This window comes from Panthera pardus, unplaced genomic scaffold, assembly GCF_024362965.1.
Source record: "Panthera pardus isolate Hobbes unplaced genomic scaffold, ASM2436296v1 HiC_scaffold_20, whole genome shotgun sequence".
Lineage (NCBI taxonomy): Eukaryota > Metazoa > Chordata > Mammalia > Carnivora > Felidae > Panthera > Panthera pardus.
Genome location: NW_026526766.1, coordinates 29036922 through 29062407, shown reverse-complemented (window position 1 = coordinate 29062407; position 25486 = coordinate 29036922). Strand labels below are relative to the sequence as shown.

At 41.7% G+C, this 25486-nt stretch overlaps 1 protein-coding gene across 5 annotated transcripts in view; it reads left to right on the top strand.

The window, feature by feature from the left end:
- The window catches only part of FANCC (FA complementation group C), a 278492-nt gene that overhangs the window by 218880 nt on the left and 34126 nt on the right, over nucleotides 1–25486 (top strand). For all 5 annotated transcript variants that reach the window (XM_019423448.2, XM_019423449.2, XM_019423451.2 and 2 more), the window contains 3 exons: nucleotides 10260–10416; nucleotides 21252–21304; nucleotides 22576–22675. In XM_019423448.2, the coding sequence (XP_019278993.2) occupies nucleotides 10260–10416; nucleotides 21252–21304; nucleotides 22576–22675 (310 nt within the window). The remainder of the gene's footprint in view (nucleotides 1–10259; nucleotides 10417–21251; nucleotides 21305–22575; nucleotides 22676–25486) is intronic.

Below are 25486 nucleotides of genomic sequence, written 5' to 3'. Positions count from 1 at the left end.
CTTCATCTTTGCCAATTTTGATGCCTTTGATTTCCTTTTGTTGTCTGATTGCTGATGCTAGAACTTCCAGCACTATATTAAACAGCAGCGGTGACAGTGGGCATCCCTGTCGTGTTCCTGATCTCAGGGAAAAAGCTCTCAGTTTTTCCCCGTTGAGGATGATGTTAGCTGTGGGCTTTTCATAAATGGCCTTTATGATCTTTAAGTATGTTCCTTCTATCCCGACTTTCTCAAGGGTTTTTATTAAGAAAGGGTGCTGGATTTTGTCAAAGGCCTTTTCTGCATCGATTGACAGGATCATATGGTTCTTCTCTTTTTTTTTGTTAATGTGATGTATCACGTTGATTGATTTGCGAATGTTGAACCAGCCCTGCATCCCAGGAATGAATCCCACTTGATCATGGTGAATAATTCTTTTTATATGCTGTTGAATTCGATTTGCTAGTATCTTATTGAGAATTTTTGCATCCATATTCATCAGAGATATTGGCCTGTAGTTCTCTTTTTTTACTGGGTCTCTGTCTGGTTTAGGAATCAAAGTAATACTGGCTTCATAGAATGAGTCTGGAAGTTTTCCTTCCCTTTCTATTTCTTGGAATAGCTTGAGAAGGATAGGTATTATCTCTGCTTTAAACGTCTGGTAGAACTCCCCTGGGAAGCCATCTGGTCCTGGACTCTTATTTGTTGGGAGATTTTTGATAACCGATTCAATTTCTTCGCTAGTTATGGGTCTGTTCAAGCTTTCTATTTCCTCCTGATTGAGTTTTGGAAGAGTGTGGGTGTTTAGGAATTTGTCCATTTCTTCCAGGTTGTCCAATTTGTTGGCATATAATTTTTCATAGTATTCCCTGATAATTGTTTGTATCTCTGAGGGATTGGTTGTAATCATTCCATTTTCATTCATGATTTTATCTATTTGGGTCATCTCCCTTTTCTTTTTGAGAAGCCTGGCTAGAGGTTTGTCAATTTTGTTTATTTTTTCAAAAAACCAACTCTTGGTTTCGTTGATCTGCTCTACAGTTTTTTTAGATTCTATATTGTTTATTTCTGCTCTGATCTTTATTATTTCTCTTCTTCTGCTCGGTTTAGGCTGCCTTTGCTGTTCTGCTTCTATTTCCTTTAGGTGTGCTGTTAGATTTTGTATTTGGGATTTTTCTTGTTTCTTGAGATAGGCCTGGATTGCAATGTATTTTCCTCTCAGGACTGCCTTCGCTGCGTCCCAAAGCGTTTGGATTGTTGTATTTTCATTTTCGTTTGTTTCCATATATTTTTTAATTTCTTCTCTAATTGCCTGGTTGACCCACTCATTCGTTAGTAGGGTGTTCTTTAACCTCCATGCTTTTGGAGGTTTTCCAGACTTTTTCCTGTGGTTGATTTCAAGCTTCAGAGCATTGTGGTCTGAAAGTATGCATGGTATAATTTCAATTCTTGTAAACTTATGAAGGGCTGTTTTGTGACCCAGTATATGATCTATCTTGGAGAATGTTCCATGTGCACTCGAGAAGAAAGTATATTCTGTTGCTTTGGGATGCAGAGTTCTAAATATATCTGTCAAGTCCATCTGATCCAATGTATCATTCAGGGCCCTTGTTTCTTTATTGACTGTGTGTCTAGATGATCTATCCATTTCTGTAAGTGGGGTGTTAAAGTCCCCTGCAATGACCACATTCTTATCAATAAGGTTGCTTATGTTTATGAGTAATTGTTTTATATATTTGGGGGCTCCGGTATTTGGCGCATAGACATTTATAATAGTTAGCTCTTCCTGATAGATAGACCCTGTGATTGTTATATAATGCCCTTCTTCATCTCTTGTTACAGCCTTTAATTTAAAGTCTAGTTTGTCTGATATAAGTATGGCTATTCCAGGTTTCTTTTGGCTTCCAGTAGCATGATAAATAGTTCTCCATCCCCTCACTCTCAATCTAAAGGTGTCCTCAGATTTAAAATGAGTCTCTTGTAGACGGCAAATAGATGGGTCTTGTTTTTTTATCCATTCTGATACCCTATGTCTTTTAGTTGGCACATTTAATCCATTTACATTCAGTGTTATTATAGAAAGATACGGGTTTAGAGTCATTGTGATGTCTGTATGTTTTATGCTTGTAGTGATGTCTCTGGTACTTTGTCTCACAGGATCCCCCTTAGGATTTCTTGTAGGGCTGGTTTCGTGGTGACAAATTCCTTCAGTTTTTGTTTGTTTGGGAAGACCTTTATCTCTCCTTCTATTCTAAATGACAGACTTGCTGGATAAAGGATTCTCGGCTGAATATTTTTTCTGTTTAGCACACTGTAGATATCGTGCCAAGCCTTTCTGGCCTGCCAAGTTTCAAAGGAGAGATCAGTCACGAGTCTTATAGGTCTCCCTTTATATGTGAGGGCACGTTTATCCCTTGCTGCTTTCAGAATTTTCTCTTTATCCTTGTATTTTGCCAGTTTCACTATGATATGTCGTGCAGAAGATCGATTCAAGTTACGTCTGAAGGGAGTTCTCTGTGCCTCTTGGATTTCAATGCCTTTTTCCTTCCCCAGTTCAGGGAAGTTCTCAGCTATAATTTCTTCAAGTACCCCTTCAGCACCTTTCCCTCTCTCTTCCTCCTCTGGGATACCAATTATGCGTATATTATTTCTTTTTAGTGTATCACTTAGTTCTCTAATTTTCCCCTCATACTCCTGGATTTTTTTATCTCTCTTTCTTTCAGCTTCCTTTTTCTCCATAACTTTATCTTCTAGTTCACTTATTCTCTCCTCTGCCTCTTCAAGCCGAGCCGTCGTGGTTTCCATTTTGTTTTGCATTTCGTTTAAAGCGTTTTTTCAGCTCCTCGTGACTGTTCCTTAGTCCCTTGATCTCAGTGGCAAGAGATTCTCTGCTGTCCTGTATACTGTTTTCAAGCCCAGCGATTAATTTTATGACTATTATTCTAAATTCACTTTCTGTTATATTATTTAAATCCTTTTTGATCAGTTCATTAGCTGTTGTTATTTCCTGGAGATTCTTCTGAGGGGAATTCTTCCGTTTGGTCATTTTGGATAGTCCCTGGCGTGGTGAGGACCCGCAGGGCACTTCCCCTGTGCTGTGGTGTATAACTGGAGTCGGTGGGCGGGGCCGCAGTCCGACCTGATGTCTGCCCCCAGCCCACCGCTGGGGCCACAGTCAGACTGGTGTGTGCCTTCTCTTCCCCTCTCCTAGGGGCGGGATTCACCGTGGGGTGGCGTGGCCCGTCTGGGCTACTTGCACACTGCCAGGCTTGTGGTGCTGGGGATCTGGCATATTAGCTGGGGTGGGTAGGCAAGGTGCACGGGGGCTGGAGGGGCAGGCTTAGCTCGCTTCTCCTTAGGTGATCCACTTCAGGAGGGGCCCTGTGGCAGCGGGAGGGAGTCAGATCCGCTGCCGGAGGTTTGGCTCCGCAGAAGCACAGAGTTGGGTTTTTGCGCTGCGCGAGCAAGTTCCCTGGCAGGAACTGGTTCCCTTTGGGATTTTGGCTGGGGGATGGGCGGGGGAGATGGCGCTGGCGAGCGCCTTTGTTCCCCGCCAAGCTGAGCTCTGCCGTCCGGGGGCTCAGCAGCTCTCCCTCCCTTTGTCCTCCAGCCTTCCCGCTTTCTGAGCAGAGCTGTTAACTTATGACCTCCCAGACGCTAAGTCGCGCTTGCTGTCGGAACACAGTCCGTCCGGCCCCTCCGCTTTTGCCAGCCAGACTTGGGGGCTCTGCTTGGCCGGCGAGCCGCCCCTCCGCCCCGGCTCCCTCCCGCCAGTCCGTGGAGCGCGCACCGCCTCGCCGCCCTTCCTACCCTCTTCCGTGGGCCTCTCGTCTGCGCTTGGCTCCGGAGACTCCGTTCTGCTAATCCTCTGGCGGTTTTCTGGGTTCTTTAGGCAGGTGTAGGTAGAATCTAAGTGATCAGCAGGACGCGCGGTGAGCCCAGCGTCCTCCTACGCCGCCATCTTCCGGAACCTCCCATTTCTATTTATTTATTGAGACTCCCTGAGAGCCTCTTTTTTTTTTTACATTAATAGGATAACAAAATTAGTCATTGAAAAAGTTGACTTTTCAAATAAAAACCTGCTGATAACTGATTTATAATAGACATTACAGTGTGTTTGGGTTTGTGTTTGGGTTTGTGTTTGCTTAGTGTTGCTGCTGTTTGCTTTGAAAAGTAATCTCTCTGCACATGTAAGTGGTGATGATGGCACAGTCCTCAAATTTGGCATGCCTCTTAGATCAAGTTTTCTTGGAAATACACCTTTGGGAAAGAATACATTCTAGTGCCTTGGAATTAAGTAGTTATCCAGAAAAGCTGACCCCAATTTTTGTGGGCTTCTCTGGCAACCCAAATGGCCCTGATCTCTTTCTGGTTTGGAAAGGTGAATACTGCCTGTGTTTGTCTTGAGTGAGGAAGCTTCTTCCTTCCCTTTGCCTCTCTGGATTCCCTACCGACAGGCACTGCCCTCATTAGGAACTGTTCTTGAAGAGAATTGAATTCCGCGTTCTATTTTTATTACAGCTATTAAAAAACATTTGGAGCCAAAATTATTTAATAAGCACCTGAACTAATTTCTTTATTATACCGCCTCTTTTTGGAAAAGATGGGGCAAACAACAGTCTCAGTATTTTGGAGAGACAAAGTACAGTTTTCTAAATGCCAAGGGGCCATCTATCTAGAAGACTCTAATAGCAGAAGATGTTGGACACAGCAGAGTGCCCTGTCAGGCTTCCCTTCTTTGTGTCAGAAGTTGTTACTAAGGCTCAGATGTTCTACATGAAAGCACTGACTGGGAGCCTCTTCCTCGTATTTTAAATGAGAAAATTATAATGTACCACACATAAGTCCCAAACACCCAATCTCATTTTCCTAAAACATAGCTATAATGCAGAAAACTTCCCATGATTAGCTAGAAGTCTGAGAGAGCCAAGTTTTTAGCTTATCATGTTTTTCTTGAATCCATTATTTTGATCAGTATCCAGGCTAGATACTGATATTGGCTTCTTAAATTTCCATAGAAACGTATATTCATTTTATCTGGTCAGACAATATAGTACAGATGTGTATGCAGAAAACTTTAGTTATCCCCTCATTATCACCCTCTAGTACTTCTGATAACCATACCTTATACTCTTGGAGACATAGACATCTGTATAAAACAATTTTTCTCTTTTTTTAAGTAGTTAATTAAACAAAAAACAAAAACAGCATCACACCCTACACATGACTCTGGAACCTGTTTTTTAACCAATGTATCTTGGATAACCTTCAAGGGATATAGATCCAGCTCATTTTTATAAAATAGGAACATATTCCCTGATATGAATGGACCTTAATTTATTCAGCTGCTTGTCAACGGATGCATTCAAACTGTTTTTAATTTTGTTTTTATAGTACTGCTGCAGTGAATATCCTCCCAGTGATGCTTTTATTTCTGCCAGGCAGAGTCACAAAAGTATGGTTATGAAGGCCAGGAAGATGTCTGTTTCACAGTTCATTATGTGGTATGACACAACCAAATGAACAAAACCATTCCCTGTCTCACCTCTGAGAACATATGTCCCCTGTACCTACTTCAGCATGGATGTCATTCTTTGAAACTTTACTGATGTGTGAGGATGAAAATGATAGCTATGTTAGTTTACCTTTCTTTACTATTAACAAGGTTGAAATCTCCATATTTTTATTGGCCTTTTGCATTTCTTCTTTGGTAATTTGCCTTTCCCCCCTGGTTTTATTGAGATATAATTGACATATAATGTAATTTGCCTTTTTTATTTCAAAACCAACCTGGTACACTTTTAGAACATTTTATGTAATCTGAATATGTTGGTCCAGTCAAATTCTGTTATGCAAATATATTAAGATCATATTGATTTGGTGATTTCTGCAACCAGTATTGATTATAAAAAGTTATTTTCTGGTGTTTGGGGGGCAAAATAGATTGTTTTCATTCAAATATTAAACATGGGTCCATAAATTTAATAATTCACAGCAAATAATCGAGTGTAGTCTGAATCAGAGGCAATAAAAGATAATTGTTAACATACACATTTTTTAAACTGTGAGAATAGAACAAAAGCATTATGTATTTGCTGACTTGAATGTGTAATTTTGCAGATCTTATATAAATTTTTAAGCAATGTCTTTTATTTCAGATATTTGGTGGAACTACCATTTTACCCTAGTTTCCTTGTTACATGTGTTCATGTTTATCTACTGCTCATTCCCAACAGCTCCTACCTTTGTGCTGCCAGGCATCACTCAGCCACTGTGACCTGATGGTAAAAATCACATTTAATGCACACAGCTGCTCTGAGAGCCTAGGAATGGTGCTGCCTGAAAACTGTCACTGAAGTGAGAAACTTCTCTAATGATGTACATAATTATTTCATATGGATCCTGAAAAAAGATAACATGTGGTGAATGCAGGTCAAAAGACATCCCTGCTGTTTGGGAAGGGAGGAGCCACTGAGCAGCCATATTCCCTCTGCACCTCAGAGTTTCCTGCCTCTTGGGGGCTTCCTGGCTCCATGACAGAGGCTACAGATACCCTTAGCCCCTGCCCAGTAGTGTTCTACTTTAGAAAGCTGGATGGAAACCGCTCCCAAGGGTCTACTAATGTGACTAAAACTGGCTGACAGCCTAGACTTTGAAAAGACTTCCCTAAATACTGGAGGGAGTGAACACAGGGTCCAGGCATCTGGGCATCTGGCTTACATGGGAAGTCCATCTGCTTGCTCCCCTGGGCCCGGGCCCCTGTTCCAAGCAGCACCTCCACTCTTCAGTCTGCAGAGTGGAGAGGCTCGTGTATAACCTTAGGTAGACAACCAGCTCCAGCATCAGACCTCCTGGGTTCAGATTGTAGCTGTGAGTCCTTGGTCTCTCTCCAACTTCAGTAGCCTTTTCTGTAAAATAAGGATAATAATGGTACCTGTTTTGTAGGATTAAACTACAGTTAACATGCTTAGCATGGTTTCAGGTGAATGCTTAATAAATGGTGGCTACCAGTCTTTAAGCCTCTCCTGTTCCTCTGCATCTGGCTTACCAGTCAGCTCTGCTGTCCCGCACACTACACCTCTGTGCAGCCTCCTGGTGTTGCTTCTGTCACAGCTGTCCCTCTGAAGACCTGTCGCCAGTAATGGCTGCACTTCCATCCTCTCTCATTGACTGCTCTTGGCTTCTATCAAAACCATGACCTTGGGGAAGTCAGAGGGGGCCTGTCCAGTGCAATGCGTGTGGTTCCCTCCCCTCCCATGTCCTCAGTCTCAGCAGTGCTGATCAGAGCCAGACCTTCCTTCTCTTCCTGGATGACATTATTCTCTGCTTGTGTATCTCCTACCTCCTCCGTCTGCAACTCCTCCTTATCTACCTGTTGTCACTGCTCAGGGCACAGACCTGGGCCCTCTTCTTCCCCGATGGAGTTCCCCAATGGGCCCTTGGAGTTCTCCACTCTTGTGTCACTCCATGCTGGCTGACGGTTCCTTAATATGTATCTTCAGCCCAGATAGCTCCCCAGAACTTTGAACTTGGATATTCAAGGGCCTACTTTATCCCTCTTTTTTGAGCGCTCCTCAGATATTCTAAATTCTATTAAAAAATAAATTAAAAAAAATGGGGCACCTGGGTGGCTCAGTCAGTTAAGCATCCGACTTTAGCTCAGGTCATGATCTCCCAGTTGGCGAGTTCAAGCCCAATGTCGGGTTCTGTGCTGACAGCTTGGACCCTGGAGCCTGCTTCAGATTCTGTGTCTCCCTCTCTTTCAGCCCCTCCCCTGCTCATGCTCTCTCTCTCTCTCTCCCTCAAAAATAAACATTTAAAAAACAAGTAAATTTGTACACCCCAAACTGAGCTCTTAATAAATCCTTCACAAATCTTCTCTTTCCTTCTTTCCATTGGAGTAATGCTAGATCCATCCAGCTCGTTGCTCAGGAAACCTGGGACAACTTTGATTCCTACCTCACCTTCACCACCTCTCATCAAATTCATTGCCAGTTCCTCTTGATGTTACTGCTAAAATACATTCCAGATACTCTTCACTTCTCCACTGCCACCTGGGTCACGCCAGCTACCAGCTCCCCCTGGGCTCCCTGCACCCATTCTAGTCCCGCACTCCGTTCTCTGTGCTGCAGCTGGAGTGATCTTTGATTGTAACTCACATCCTGGCACTCCTCTGTGTAAAGTCCTTCAGGCCAGAATAATCACTAAATAGAATCCCAGAGCCTTCCTTCCTTTGGTACCGCCTCATCACAGGCCACCTCACCTTTGCACTCTGGGGTTTCTCTCTTCTTCTGACCTTGCTCTTCCCTGTCTCGGGACCATCACAGCTGCCGTTCCCCCAGCTGGAATGCCCTTCCGGCTATTCTTCACCTAGCTAATCTCAGCTCAGCTGGAGAGGCGATCCCTGACCACCCAATCTAAATTGGGACACTTCTCTTATTCTGTTTTACCTCAGCCTGTCCTTTTTCTTAATGCCTTTTTCTCAGTTTTGGTGTGTGTATGTGATGTGTACCTCCCACCGGGCCCCAAAACAGACCTAGTCTGTTTTGTTCCCAGTTTTCTGGCCTGTACCTGGCACACAGAAGTGTTCCGTCATCTTCCTTGAGTGAATGACCACCATCTCCTTGCCATTGAGTATAACAGGGGAGGTGGCATGGGAATTGCAACCTAGAGCACCGGTGGCATCCATGGTGTGGCCCCCAGATGTGCCAGGTGATGCAGGGGTGGGGGCACCATGGCAGTTGTTCTTTGCCAGGCGTGGGGAGATGGGGGAAAGGGGTCCAGCGGGACTTCCCAGAAGAGTTGAAGCTCAGGGTGAGAATGTGAGATCAGAGAGTCAGAGGGGGGCCTTTATCCTGCCCTCTGTTTGCTTCTGTGAGACTCGTTCCAACTCATCAGCTTTGTCTAGCCTTGCCCCAGAGTTAATCCAGGACAGAGGTCTGCAGGAGTTATGCTGAGGGAGAAGAAAAAAGAGAAATCACGAGAAATTGCACCGTGACTCCGCCTATTCATTTCCTGCTCCTGCACCCATTCCCTGGGCTTCACGCCAGCTCCTGCAGAGAAATGGCCCAGAAGCCATGGTGAAGGGAAAGCCCTGAAGGGGTTTTTGGGTAATAAGAAGGCTTTGTGCCCTCAGCTTTTGTTTTTCTTACTAAAGGCAGTAAACATCTTTGGCAGAACCTGGAAAGCACTCTGCTGTCTGTGGTGCTGCAGGTGAAGAGGCAGGAGGCCTTCCTTGGGAAAGTAGGGCTGAAAGAAGAAAGAGAAGTCTCACCAGGCCAGAACAGGCCCACTGTTCACAGGGAGGGCCCTGTGGGGACGGCCACCAGTGGCTCAGAGTTAGACAGGTGTCTCCTCACTCTACCTCCCAGGAGGTAGAACCCCTGATTCACCGACCTGACACAGGAGGAACCTCCACATACCTTCTTCTATGGAAACACAGCTCCACAAAATGTTCAGGGCGCAGAGTACCATGGTAGGGATCAACTCTGGATCTACCAGGTCATAACCACCATATATGAAATTGTTACTAAAGGAAAAAATTTTTTTAACTTTCAAGCAACAGATTTGCAAATACAGTTACTGAACGTTTACTAGATGTCAAGCATTGTGCTAATCTTCGTACATGTATAATTACTGCATTTGATACCTCTGAGAACACTATGAGGGAGATAGGCCCATTTTACAGATGAGTAAGCTGAGGTTTGGAGGTTAAATAATTTTCTCAAAAGCCATCCAGTTAGTCGGTGGTAGCTCTGGGACTCAAACCCAGGTCTGATTACACATATTAAATCTTTATGATGTACTTTAAAACATAATTTTTTTTTTTAAATTTACATCCAAGTTCATTGGCATATAGTGCAATAATGATTCAGGAGTAGAATCCAGTGATTCATCCCCTACGTATAACACCCAGTGCTCATCCCAACAAATGTCTTCCAAACATAACTTTTTTTTTAAATTAGGGATGTATACCTCAAGGCCTTTTTCCATCTTATTTTTTATCACTTTCTTCCATCACTGATATTTGTTTATCCTTTTTGAAAGCATTTTTTTTCCTTTGAGCATTTCTCTGATTTCTTGAGTTGAATTGGAAGCAAATTCACATTATTTTGCAAATGGACACTTGGTGAATTTCATGGATACTATAAATATTAACTGCTGCTGACCATGATGAAAAGATTCACAAGCTGGATTCGTGACTGCATTTTGATCTCTCTCAGTCTTGTTTTCTCAGTAACCCTTTTCTGTTTAAAATTTTGTTTGTTTTTTGCTGAAAGGAAGAAGATTTCTCTCCCCACATCAGCTGTCATCTGCCTCTGGCTTCGGCACCTTCCCAGCCTTGAAAAAGCAACACTGCATCTTTTTGAAAAGCTAATCTCCAGTGAGAGAAATTTCCTGAGAAGGATCGAATGCTTTTTGAAAGATTCATTGCTGGTACGTGCTGGGCTTTGATTAGGAGAAAACTCCTTAAAGAGGATGCTGGGTATCATCTCTTTTTCTCAAAGCAAGGGGAAATGTAAACAGAATTTTAATGTATCTGCATTTTGTTGTAGAAATACCAGTGGCCGGGCTTTTCTGCATACTTGGAGCATGTATTGAAAATGGGGGCTTCTAGATTTACTTGACTGATGCACCTTCTATTGCATATTCACAAGAATTGATATTAGAGCACACTGTTTTCAAACGATATTTCTTATTTCCATATGAAAAGTTAGTTTTAAAAAATGAAGATCTTATGAATGAGAGGAGGAATAAAACAAAACCCTAGAAGAAATATTAAAGCAACAAAAACAAGGAAGAACTCTGTAAGTTTTCTTTTGGTATAAGCCTTCCAGCCTTGAACCCTCCTCCCCCGATGTGGCTCGCCTATCCTCCCATGTACCTGGGACTTCTTGGGCCTGGGAATTTGGGGGCTCAGTGGGCCAAATGGAATGGCCTCATTGCCTAATCCAGTGTTAGGTGGCAGGGTTCACAGGCAGCCCCCAGAACCTGAGGGGTGGGGCTGTTTTCTTTTTGTAGGAGGCAACTCTGTGGAATTTATGTGCATTTTTGTAAGAGCAGGAATAAAGACCAATGCTGCCTGAAAAAACCAGTCAAAAACTAAGGGAGGTGCCTTGCTCCCTGTGCCTCTGTTTTACCAGAACCCCTGTGGTTTCTAACATGCTTTCTCATTAGCTGTCATAACCTGGGGAAGATAGGGCGCAGAGATTTTCTTCCTGCTGTACAGACGGAGAAAATTAGTTCAGAGATGGGGAAGTCAGATCTTCAGTTGGGGGCAAGAAAACTGGCAGGAGAGTGTATTCACCTCCCCACTTGAGCTGAGACTTCGGAAGGGGGAAGCTCTGAGGTTGGCTCAGTTTCCACAATGCCACCTCCCAGACACCTTCTATTTTTTATAATTCAGTTGGAACGTCCTGTTTTCTTTCCCTTTCAAATTGGAGGCTGTGTTAGGGAATCCTAATTGAAACAGTTGCCTTCTTCCTATGTCCATTGTTCCTTGTAGGTACCCCCCAGCTCTTATATGTAACTGTCCAGGCTTTCTCTCTTACTCCATAGGCTTCTTTCTGCCTTCACGTTCTGGGGCCTCCCAGGTGACTGTGGATGGTGCTATAGTCACCGTTGGCCATGGACCTGTAAGTTAAGTGGCACAAACTGAACCCAGCTGATTTGAAGTTTGCAGTGTTTGACAGGAAAAAAAAAGTAAGGAAGGGAGGAAGGAAGGAAGATAGGGACAGAAGACTAAGAGAGCAGCAGAGAGGTTTTTTGTTTTTAGGAAAATGACTGCTTGACCTCACCATTCAAAAGAGTTGCATAGTACCTTACTAGGTGAGAAATAAGAATGCACCTTACATAATAATAATTATAGTAAAATTCAAAATGAACAAAGGTGTTTGTTTATATAGCCCATTTCAAACATTACTTTTATTATCAGGTAAATCTCTATTTCTATTTTTAACGTAAATGTGATGGTATAATTTAATTTTCTCTAGTCCTTTTTCCGTGGCAAAATATAGTACCTGAGTTATTTCCTTGCTGTCAGGGTCCTTATTGTCTTTAGATCCTCTCCCTGTAGATAAATTCCAGTTCTATCGACATTCTGAGTTGGTTTGATTCTGCGGCCCTTCATTGGTCCTGTGGTTCTTCTCTGAACCTCCCCCATGTCCTTTTTACCTGAGCCCTCAGGCTTGAGAGCCAGGAAGCAGGCACCCCCACAAGACAGTGCCCTTACACAGCCTTCAAGTCTCCAACTTTTATAGTTTGATCTCCCCTAGGCAGACAGCTTCGAAGGCCGTTGATCTACAAAAGTATTTATCAGGATCATGTGTGTAGATTTCAGAGCTTCCATTATGGTCAGAGGAGGATTCCAGAGGGTGTTATTTGGTTTAATTTATTGTGGCACTGGCAGGATGTGACCTCTGTATGCTTTATCGTTCAAGGAGGTAATTACAGTGCAGAGTTGCAAGTCCCTGGTTGGCGTGGGCTGTTCTCCTCAGGCATCCTGGGGCTGCAGTGCTAGAAAACCAGGCAGGCTGGAAGATGGCTATGACGTGACTGAGTGATTAGAAGGGTAACCTGAAGAACCTGCTTCCTAATTGCATCATCTCATTCGTTTATCACAGCATGTATCTCCATGCAGTGACAAGGCCATGCAGAAGTATCAGAGAGATCTCCTAGACTCTGCTAGCAGGGTCCTGCTGTGTTTGCCTCCAGAAGAAACTTGATGCCTATTACATTAGGGTTGGATTCTGAGAGTAATTAAAGTGTGATGGTCTACGTAACTTGTATTTTATATGGAGCACTGTTAATTATGTTTCCATCTTTTGGGACTGTCCAGAAATAGCCCTGGAAATTCTATAGTTATAAGATGTTGCAAAAACAAAAGATAAAAGTGTGGTACAGGTTGTACAAAGGGAAATGATCTCCCCAAATGTTCTTTGGCCTCTCGGTGACTTGAAAGCTTGGTATTTTCTTTTCTCCTTTTTTTTTTTTTTTTTGGTAGTTCATTTTTTATTATTTTAAGTTTTTATTAAAAAACAATTTTTTTTAATGTTTGTTTATTTCCAAGAGAGAGAGAGACAGAGTACGAGTGAGGGAGGGGCAGAGAGAGAGGGAGACACAGAATCCAAAGCAGGCTCCAGGCCCAGAGCTGTCAGCCCAGAGCCCGATGTGGAGCTCAAACCCACGAACTGCGAGATCACGACCTGTGCCAAAGCTGGAGGCTTAACCAACTGAACCACCCAGGTGCTCAAGTTTCTACTTTAATGCTAGGTAGTTAATAGACAGTATTAATATTAGTTTCAGGTGTACAATATAATGATTCAACACTTCCATATATCACCCTGTGCTCATCACAAGTATACTCCTTAATCCCTATCACCTCTTTAACTCATCCCCCACCCACCTCCCCTCTGGTAGTCATCAGTTCTCTAGAGTTAAGAGTCTGTTTTTTAATTTTTTTTCTCATTCTCTCATTTTTTTCCCTCTTTGCTTGTTTGGTTTCTGAAATCCACATATGAGTGCAATTATATGTTATTTGTCTTTCTCTGACATTATACATTAAGCATTATTCTATCTCCATCCATGCCATTGCAAAGGCAAGATTTCATTCTTTTTTATGGCTGAATGGAATATATTCCATTGTATATATATATATATATATGTGTGTGTGTGTGTGTGTGTGTGTGTGTGTAATTGTGTGTATATATGTATATACATATATATATTTTTTTTTTTTTTGAATTGGTGTTTTTTTCTTTTTGAATTGGTATTTGGGTAAATACCCAGTAGTGTGATTGCTGGATCATAAGGTAGTTCTATTTTTAACTTTTTGAGGAATCTCTATACTGTTTTCCATAGTGGCTGTACCAGTTTGCATACCCCCCAACAATGCCCAAGGCTTCCTTTTTCTCTACATTCTTACCAACACCTGTTGTTTCTTATGTCGCTGAGTTTAGCCATTTGACAGGTGTGAGGTGTTTGATTTGTTTTTCTCTGATGAGTATCTTTTCATGTGTCTGTTGGCCATCTGTATTTCTTTAGAGAAATGTCAGTTCATGTCGTCAGCCCATTTTTTAATTGGATTATTCATTTTGGAGTATTGACTTTTATATGTTCTTTATAAATTGGATACTAACTCTTTATCAGTTATGTCATTTGCAAATATCTTCTCCCATTCCATAGGCTGCCTTTTAGTTTTGTTGATTGTTTCCTTTGCTGTTCAAAAGCCTTTTATTTTGATGTAGTCCAGGTAGTTTATTTTTGCTTTTATTTCCCTTGCCTCAGGAGACATCTAGAAAGAAGTTGCATGTCTAGAAGTTGCTGTAGTCAATGTCAAAGAAGTTACTGCCTGTATTCTCTCCTAGAATTTTTATGTTTTCAGGTTTCAGATTTAATTATTTAATCCATTTTGAATTTATTTTTGTGTGTGGTGTAAGAAAGTGGTCCAGTTTCATTCTTCTGCATGTAGCTGTCCAGTTTTCCCAACACCATTTATAGAAGAGACCATCTTTTTCCCATTGGTTTTATTCTTTACTTCTTTGTCAAAGATTAATTGACGATATAATTGTGGGTTTATTTCTGAATTTTCTGTTCTGTTCCATTGACCTATGTGTCTGTTTTTGTGCCAGTACCATATTGTTTTGATCACTACAGCTTTGTAATATAATGTGAAGTCCAGAATTGTGATACCTCTAGCTTTGCTTTGCTTTGCTTTTTCAAGATTGCTTTGACTATTCAGGATCTTTTGTGGATCCATACACGTTTTAGAATTGTTTGTTCTAGTACTGTGAAAAATGCTATTGGTATTTTGATAGGGATTGCATTAAGTTTGTATATTGGAAAGCCTGCTATTTTCCATTAAGACAGGCACCAACCTAATATTACCTGAATTCTAAATGCATATATATCTTTTTGACTTCCAAAACAAAAACAAGTTTTCAAAACCTGCTTACTTTTGAGACTCACCCTTTGGCTTCCATGGGCTGGGCTGGCCCCAAGTTCATGACCACCTGCTACATGTGGTGGCTCCTAAATAAATTGCAGTATTAACCTCAGTTTGTCATTTACTGTGCAGACTGACACCTTTCAAAGCAGATGGTCTTGTGTTTTCCTTGACAGAATACACACTTCAAGACCATAATCTATAGCTTCAGACCTACCTTAAAAACTAATGTCACCAAAAGCAGTGAAAACTACTTGCTAATTATACAGGGGTTTTTTTTTGACACTGGTTTCCCAAGGCTGACCCAAATCAGAAGGATGTTATGTTTTCTAGTTACAATTCTGTCTGTGGAGCCCAGAAAGCTATTGTTTATATTCCACATTTGAATGAAAAGTGCTGGCTGGGTGGCACAGTGGCACTGTGCTTGGCTGCCCTGCTGCATGCCAGGGCCGGGATGTACCCTCGTTCCCATGCCCTTTCATTCTACTCCTCTGTTGGCTGACCCCACATGCCGCCTGCCCCTCCAGCTGGGTCCAGAGGAGCTGGTCCCTCATCTTCACAGATAGATTTGCCCATGAAAGAAAGGGAGGAGAGGGGGAAGGGAGACTGGGTTCATTTTGTTTTTGTTTATTCGGATTTTAAATCTGAAAATACTCCTCATATTCTCTCCTACCCAAAAGTCTTCACAGCTCAGTTAAAATTCTTTATCTTGTCAAGTATGCCTCAATAAAGCTGGGGGGAAAATTAATTCTTAATCTAATAACAACTTAAGAATAAAAAACATGAAGGTATCTCAGTGTCCTTGTTAACCTCCCTGATGTGAGATAGAATATGTTCTTGTCTTCATCCTCCAAAGAGCAGTTGTAGCCACTTCAAAAAGAAAAACTTCCTTTACACAAAATTCCAAGCACAGTTCCCCATTAATAAAAGATTATACTAAAGAATTAACTCCAGATCCCAGATGATGTCAGTTTTCTGTACTTGAATAACTTCTTACCAACGTTCTAGGGTTTTCTTTTCCATATTTTTCATTAGCAGTTTTTTAAGCATTTCTTTTTTGAGTGCTTTAATGTGGCGCATGAATTTAGCAGTGATCGAATTGAAAGTGTGGTGGCTTATGCTTGTAACAGAAAAGTAAAGAATCTGCATCTCGTACAGTAGTTGCACTTCCCATCATTGACCTCTGGGGGGCACCAGACCCCGCTACCCCCCCACCCCCCGCCAGCATTGTCTCTGCAAAGGAGGCCCAGATTGCAAGTGCTGCTTTACTGTTGGGGGGTTCAGGACTTTGCAATGGACCAGTCAAATGAAGGGAGAGAAAAAACAAAAAAAAGCACAGTGTTAGACCTGGGGTTTTAGTGCCACTTAGTCACTGAGCCAAGAAGCAGCTCTCAGGTTGAGGGACCATCTTCCTGCTCAAGCTGCACAAGCTAACTATATAGAGTCCACTGGGCGAGGCTACAAAGAACTTCAGGTTTTATGGATCTTGTTCAACATCCAGAGCTGGCATCCCTTTGTCTTAACGCCCTTGGAGAGCATGGGTAAATTTAAAATTTTAAAAACTTAAGTTTTTCTTTAAGCCCAGAAATGATACATTTATCACTAATTAAACAATAATTACATTATGGAATATGGAAAAAAGTTGCTTGTAGTATAAACAACATCTGGTAAAGATTTAAAAGAAAGAAAAATTTTTCCAAGCTCAAATTTATTGAAAGAAACTTGAGTGTTTTGAAGCAAAATGGGTCCTGAAATGTAAAAGGGATATTTGCAGTCTTCTTTTTAGCATTTTGGAAGTAGAAAAGAAGAAAATGGCATCATAAAACATACATATTTATAAAGGTGCCTTATTTTACACAATAGATACGAAGATTTTATATAAGTAGATATTTTAAAAACCAAATTGTTTTTCAACTCAATAAAGGAGCTTACTATTGAAATGAATCTTATGAAGAATCCCCTTTTTAAAAGAGCAAAGTTATTTTTTGATAAATACAGTCACCCTTTAATTATATACATGTATTAACACAAGGGTTCCCACCTATCAGGGTTTGGAGGCTGCTGGGTCAACTCAAGGGGGATCTTCTAATCAGCCACTTCTTTTTAAAAGAATGACCATTCCTAAGTAAAAATAGTTAACTATATTAAAATAGACCATGAAAGAGAATCTGTTCCAGGCTTCCTGTACTTCATTTGACCTCTCACCTGCAGTTTGCCCACTTTATTTTTTAGATAAAAATATCTATGAAGGATGATAAATGAAAAAGTCTTCAGAATTTTTGGTTTCCTCACTGCCCTTTTCTTAAGAGGCATTCACTTTTGTCTGTGAATTACCTCAAATCATATTATAATATCCCTTTTTGGTTTATATTCTCTTTTTCCCCTCCTCCCCATACTCTGTCTAACACACGCAAGGAATCAGAAAATGATAGAAAAGAGGAAAGATTTCTTCCATGAGAGTTATGTTCTTCCATGTTCTCAGGCCTCTCTTAAGTGACAAGTGGCTTGTAATAATCCTCGATAAATTGGGATGGAAATAACAGATTGGACATCAAGGATAGTTGGCCTCTCCCTCACCTTCCCCCCACGACACAGGACTAGAACACACCACCGCCACACATTTCTTCTGTGTGGACTTTGTCATCCCTTGTTTTGTTGAGGGATGGGAATGGGCTGTCCTAGGCAGAGAGGAGATACACAGGGCATTTTGGAATCGCTGTGGGAGATGGGAAGGGGATAGACACCCAACAGAACAATCTGGTCCATAGGAAGAGGAAGTCAGAGTCTGGAGCCCTCCATCATCATCCTCTGTTAGTCCTCTGACATTCACTGAAAGGATTGGGGTGGTGTGAGGGGAAGAGAGAAGGGCAAAACATGTGTTATTGATGGCCTCTTGGTGACATAGTTTCCCTAGATTTGAAATAATCTGAACATGGAAAATCATTAGGCCAGTTGGAAAAGAGCAAGCAGAGCTTGAGAAGGAACAGATTTTGGTAGGATGGAGAAAAACAGATAAACAGATGGAACCCAAGAAAGTTTTTCTTTCCCTCATTTTTACAGGAAAGATAATCCCCTGGATTGTAGGGCTTCAGAGCTAGGGTTCGAGCTAGGTTGCAGAGTGGCCTGTGGTGTGTTTACTGTAGGATCCCCTTCCACAAATAAGCCAGGACACAGAAGGGTTAAATGTTTGCCTCTTCCCTCACAAGGATGCTGTAAAGATTCAGAAGGGAAATTTATGGCTTCCAAAGAAGCATAAATTAAGACTTTAATTCTATTTGGAGGATTCTCTTGATAGGAAAAGCAGCTTAAGTTTGCTTTTGTGATTTGATGTCACTGGGACACATGCCTGGCCTGTGAGCACTCCAGGCTTCATGAGGGGACTCACTGACCCTGAAATTATGTGCTCGGGAAGTGTAAAGAGTCTTGTTTTAAAAACCATCCATAAGGGCTGAGGATGAGAAAGAGCTGTTCACGGCTCTGGAACAGCAAGGAAGACTGCTTTTTAAATCAAAATCTCTGCCACTGCTGTTTCAGCAAGGCTTCCCTGCCTCCTGGCATCTTATCTGTTGTAAAAGCTGAAATGGGTTGTAGAAGCAGGTTGAGAGCAACCAAAAGTCTGAAATATTTAGACAGAAGGAACTCTAAGAGAGTCCATTGGCATGGAGAGAGCAGGCAGCTCTCTCCACACATTCTGGAGACATTTAAAACATTGGATTGAGTGGTTTTGATAGAAAACACTGCATAAAATAGAAGTATGTCCAGGGGCGCCTGGGTGGCGCAGTCGGTTAAGCGTCTGACTTCAGCCAGGTCACGATCTCGCGGTCCGTGAGTTCGAGCCCCGCGTCAGGCTCTGGGCTGATGGCTCGGAGCCTGGAGCCTGTTTCTGATTCTGTGTCTCCCTCTCTCTCTGCCCCTCCCCCGTTCATGCTCTGTCTCTCTCTGTCCCAAAAATAAATAAAAAACGTTGAAAAAAAAAATAGAAGTATGTCCAAACTCGAATTCTCTTTTAATAAATTGAGTTACAGCGTCCTTTCTTCTCCCCCTTGAGTTTCATAGTAGCCCTGTTCTACACAGTGGATCATCCTCTCCTTTGCCATTTAGAAATCTGTGATCAGTGTTGAATGATTTTCTACTATCATCAAATGTATAGAGTGGCTCTAGATTCGTTAGACCATTCTCAAAAGGAATGGTTCTGTTTACCATTTCTAGTTTTGGTTTTCTATCAGTGCATTTTCAGGCTCTGTGTATCTGTCTGCCTGTGGGCATTTGACAGTATTTGGTCTTAAACACTTAAGAGGCATATTGTCCATCTACGAAAGTTTGAAAAATTTTTGGCGAATTTGATGAATCACTTTAAGACATACAGTGTGCGGGGGTGCCTGGGTGGTTCAGTTGGTTAAGCATCCGACTTCAGCCCAGGTCATGATCTCATGGTTCATGAGTTTGAGCCCCACATCAGGCTCTGTGCTGAGAGCTCAGAGCATGGAGCCTGCTTCAGATTCTGTGTCTCCCTCTCTCTCTGCACCTCCCCCACTCGCTCTCTCTCTCTCTCTCTCTCTCTCAAAAATAAATAAACATTTAAAAAAAAGACATACAGTGTGCTTTTCCCTTCTTGTTTGATTTTTCCATTATGAATACGTAGAAACTTTTATGGTATTTTCTGGGCATTTATCCAGTGACCTGTTCGTAACTGTTATTATTTACAGTGGGTCTGAGACTCCAGGAGATTAACAGACTTGCCTGAGATCAAAGCCAAGAAATAACTTGCATCTCTTCTGTTGAACTGTGGCCCTGCCAGACTATTTTTTGAGTACATAATGGATTTACCTATGAGAATTTTTAGTTGGTCTCTTTTAGATAAAAATTCACATCAGTGAAGGATGAGGGAGCATGGGTTACTCTACCTAGAGAGTAGAGATTTGTAACTTACAAATCACAAATCTCTCTCTTCCAATAATTAAAAGGAAGTTATCCCATCATTTTAATAAGTGGTGGTGCTCTTGCCTGGAGCCTTCTGTGGCAGGCTGTAGTGACGGTGTATGAACACTAGATGGCACACGTTCAATGTTACAACTCAAAATGCCCAGCTCAAACCAGAGAGTAGAAAAGAAAATCTGTGGAGATAGGTTCCATTCTTTCTTCAGCGTGGTCCAGAAAACTTGAGAAGCAAAGCATATCCTTTCTTCTTTTTTTGTTGAGGGGGCTTTGAAAAAATGTTTGCCAAAGCTGGTCATATCAAGTGCGGTATGACTCAAAGAAATTCCTTAATTCACTCACATTTGGATGCTACTGTAAAATATGTGTTTGTTTCACAAATGGCATTTTTCATCTGGCTAACTCTCATGCTTTGAGCTCTGGCTGAAAAGACAGGGAACCTGAGTCAGGCCCATTAAAGCCCTACCTAAGCTATGGTGGGTCAACTTCTGCAGGCTTGAACCATCAGAACCATCACAAAAATATTCATAGAATAAATTAGATCACTTCCCTTGTTCAAGATGATGATATCTATATTTTGTGTTCATTAACCCCTTTTCCACTGTAAATAATAGAAGCTGCTAAATTCTTTTCTTTTTAATTTTTTTTTGTTTTATTTATTTTTGAGAGACAGAATGTGAGCAGGGCAGAGGCAGAAAGAGAGGGAGACACAGAATGTGAAGCAGGCTCCAGGCTCTGAGCTGTCAGCACAGAGCCCAACGCATTGCTCGAACCCATGGACTGTGAGATCATGACCTGAACTGAAGTTAGACGCTCAACTGACTGAGCCACCCAGGCACCCCACTAAATTCATATATAGTTCCGGATGGTGGTAGTCCCTGCTTTCCTTATAATAATCCTCAATTACTATGTTGTCACTGCTCAGTAAGGAGGAATGAAAAGATAGCAGGCCCAGACCTGACCTTGAGGCACTTCTAGGCCATGGGAGGTGGTCAGACCCATGGGCACTTTGTGTAAAACTGGCAACGCACACAAGCTCTGCCTTCACTACAACATGCTGGTGAAAGGCATTTTTAAATTTCCCATGATACTTATTGACCATGATACTTATTTTCCCATGATACTTATTGACTCTTTTTTTGGATCGTATGGGCTTATTGTGGAAAATGTGGAACATACAGGAGTATAACGAGGAAATAAAGCTTGTCCATGATCTCTTTGCCTCAAGAGAACCCATTTGCTCCATGCACTTGGATTTTTTTTTTCTAACCCAAAGAAATATGCCCATTTTCTAGACACGAGCAGTTCTAGACAACTCATCTCCCCGATAATAACCAGTCATTATGTTATCAGTGAAATGCTTCTGATATTTTACTTTTGGTCTCTTTTACAGCCTGAAGCAGCCTGCTACCCTGCCATATTCAGAATTGTTGATGAAATGTTCAGGTAAATAGTGTGCTATTTCTGCTAATAATTGGCCTAGAAATGCTCAGTTTCCAAATATGAATAAAAGAATTTGTGGTAGTCTCTGGCTATACCATGGGGAAGTTAGTTTCTGATTCTGTCTTACCCATCCAAGCTCTTTGGTAAAACCCAAATGCCAGTGTATATTTAAAAGCCAATGCCTAAGAATTAAGATAACTTTCTTTTTTTTAACCATTTAAAATTCTAGTAGTGGTAGAAAGGCAGAATTGAATTCGATATTAAATCATTAAATATTCATGTAGGATTTTTCTCAGCTCAAAATAAAGTGTAGCAGTGTACTCCCTTCACCACATGAGGGCTGACCAATCTTTTTAAAAGATTTTAAAGCTAAGAAAAACCAAGAAAAATAAGTAAGGCAATTCTTAAGAGAGCTCTTCTGAAAGGCAAAATCAACTATGCGTGTTATCCTCTGACACATTAATTTTGCAAATGTGAGTACTTCTTGGGAAGTACGTTGGATTTATAGATGATGAGAGGTGAGAGCCCAGTGGATACCAGGCCGTGGATACCATGGCTGGCAGTTAGTGGGAGCTTGTTACCCAGAGAGGGTTTCTGTCCTCTTTCGTGGGTACTGGTGCGGCCCTGGTACTCACCCTCCCCCACCCGTCCCCCTTGGCATTCACCAGTAGAGCCTCCAGGGCAGACAGTAACCCTGGGGAAAGGAATTTTTACAGCAGCCCTTAAGTTGGTCTTAAAACATACCAGCTTCAAGCTAAATGAGCATAGGAATAAGTCACAATGCGGTTTTTAGTTTAAAGCGGGCAAGGTTTGAGTTGATTTCTTTTGTTTCAATATAAAGTTAGTTTCGTGAAAATGCGCAGAAACCAATCCAGGTACACACAGATTCTTCCACCGTTTACTGGGTAGATTTGACCCTGACAGTTTACCCCCTTGGAGCTCTTTCTCCACTTGAAAAAGAAAACGGTCTGTTGATTTTGCATGCCTGGGCATACAGTGTACAAATACTTCTAGAGAGCACTCAGGCCTATATGGAAGGGATGTGCAGTGCTTCATAATTTAAAAACCAAGCAAGGAAGCTTTGCAGATTGCTACTTTAAAGAAAGTATTTCGGAAAGGAGTGACGCACAAGGACCGAAATCTAATGAGCTAGGATACTGCTGAAGCTTATGGCACACACAAAAAATGTTTCCACTCTTCCCTTTTACAGTTCAGAGTCACATGTTTGCCAGATTAATCATTAAACGTGTGTAATCTGGCTTTGCATTGCTCAGGTATGCACTCCTGGAAACCGATGGAGCCCCAGAAGTACTAGCTGCTATTCAAGTGTTTACATGGTGCTTTGTGGAAGCTCTGGAAAAACAAAACAAGCAGGTTTGTTATATTGCACATATTAGTCATTTCCCCCAAGCGGGGTAGAGGGGGGAAGGCTGTTAAGAGTATCTGGCTAATCACCAGAAAGGAGCACTTAATTTTTAGTGATTTTGATAGACTGTTTTGCTTATGAAGAAAGCTTCCAAATGAATGCCCCAGCAAAGGTAAAACCATTTTAATTGAAAATGAATCCAGATAGTTCTTGTCTGCCCTACGCCCTGGTACCCGGAAGCATTTATCTACTGTTGTGTAAGAAAACTGGCATGCCAGCATGTGCCACCCTGGAGGATGCATTTTCCAGGCCCTGTGTTGTATGCTGTCTGCTGAGCGGGACTCTGCCCTTGTCAGGCCAGCAGTAGTGTATGTGGCATGTGCTAAGAAGGAAATGCCACAGAGTACAGAGCAGTGCTGGACATTCTTAATCATCAGAGTTTCCCTGCCTGGGAGGAACCCAAATGTGAACTGGGTTCCAGGAGAGAAAGGAGCCAGTGAGAATGATGAGAGATTTGAATGATTATAGAGAAGCAGCTAGGAATGACAATGACCAAGAGGTGTGAGGTGGTCACAGTCAGTAAGAAGCCACGCGTGGGGGGCTGCAGGAAGGCTTGTACTGCAGGGCCCCCTCAGCAGACACCAGGCAGCTGCTGCCAAGGGCCAGTGACCGACTAGAGGGACCTTATGAAACAGCGTTTCTACCAGAGCTTTCTTTCGCTTTGGGATATTTTAACTGACCTTTACTGTGTGTGGGGTCCACTGCAGCTCCCCAGGAGGTGGGCCATGGTCCCCTCGTGGTGGCTTTCTACAGCCTCACATAGGAGAACAGTGCTGTGCGATGCTTGGCCCTGCTGCAATCCCACACATCCCTACACCAAAGAAATCTCTCAGGTTTTAGCAGATGTTCTGCTTTTTAAGACAATCATAAATATTTATGATTTTCTCTCATCCTTTTTCCCTAGAGAGGTTAACTAGACTGTAGCAAACCGCATTTCAATACCCAGCCTAGAATATGGGAGGAGAGCTCTGCTGAAAAGCACTTGTTGGCCCTCACACCTATTTTGAGGCATAACTATAAACATCTTTTATCCTCCCTATACATTCTCTGTAATTCAGTTAGGAACCAACCTCTAAAAAACCTGCCCCTTTGAGTCCTGAAGACACCTAGGTTAGGGCAGATGACACTGGTTAAAGCATTAGCTTAAGGGTGTTTTTCTTATCAGCCTTGCTCCTGACTGTTGGCCTTGGGCACTGTGGATTTGGACTAGAGTTACAGTTGCTTTTAATTAATTTGTTAAAATTATTATTTTTTTAATGTTTACTTATTTATTTTGAGGGAGAGAGTGCACGGGTAAGCGGAGAGAGGAGTAGGGGCAGAGAGAGAGGGAGAGAGAGAATCCTAAGCAGGCTCTGCACTGTAAACACAGAACCTGATGCAGGACTCCATCTCATGACCACAAGATCATGAGTCGTATGCTTACCTGACTGACCCATCCAGGCACCCCTTAATTGATTTGTTTGTTCTTATTTTTTTCAGTCTTTTTTTTTTTTATTGAGGTATGATTAACAAATACTAGTTTCAGGTGTACAACATAATGATTTGATATTTATATATATTGTGAAATGATCACGATAAGTCCAGTTAACATCTGTAACTAGAGTTACAAAACTTCTTGTGATGAGAACTATTAAGATACACTCTCTTAGCAGCATTTCAATATGCAATACAGTATTATTAACTGTATACCATACCATACATTACAGCCCCAAGACTTACTTATTTGTTAACTAGAGGTTTATACCTTTTGATCACTTTCATCCATTCCGCCCACTCCCCAGCCTGCCTCTGGCAACCACCAATCTGTTCTCTGTATCTGTGAGCTCAAGTGGTGTATTGCTTTGTTTTGTTTTTTTTGATTCTACATGTAAGTGAGATTATATGGTATTTATCTTTCTCCGTCTGACTTATTTCATAAGTCAGAAATAAGTTCTCAAGTTCTATCCATGTTACAAATGGCAAGATAGCACTTTTTTTTTTTTAAGGCTGAATGTGTAGAACACATTTTCTTTATCCATTCATCCGTCCGTGGACACTTAGGTTGTTTTCATGTCTTTGCTGTTGTAAACAATGCTACAGTGAATGTGGGGGGTGCAGATACCTTTTTGAATTAATGTTTTCATTTTTCCTGGTAGATACCTAGTAGTGGGATTATTGGATCATATGGTATTTCTGATTTTTTGAGGAACCTCCATACTGTTTTCCACAGTGGCTACACCAGTTTACATTTTCACTAACAGTGCACAAGGGTTCCATTTTCTCCACATCCTTGCCAGCTTGTCTTTTTGAAAATAGCCACTCTAACAGGTGTGAGGTGATATCTCATGGTGGTTTCGATTTGCATTTCCCTGATGATTAGTGATGCTGAACACCCTTTCATGTACTTGTTGGCCACCTGTATGCCTTCTTTGGAAAAATGTCTATTCATATCTTCTGCCCATTTTTTGATCAGATTGGGGTTTTTTTTTTTGCTATTGAATTTTATGAATTCTTTATATATTTTGGATATTAACCTCTGATCCAGATATATGATTTGCAAATATTTTCTCCCATTTAGTAGGTTGCCTTTTCATTCTGTTGGTGATTTCCTTTGCTGCACAGAAGTTTGGTTTTTCTTTAAGTTTATTTATTTATTTAGAGAGAATGCACATGTGTGAGTAGGAGAAGGGGCAGAGAGAGAGGAAGAGAGAGAATCGAAAACAGGCTCAGTACTGTCAGCACAGAGCCCTACACGGAGCTCAATTCCACAAACCGTGAGA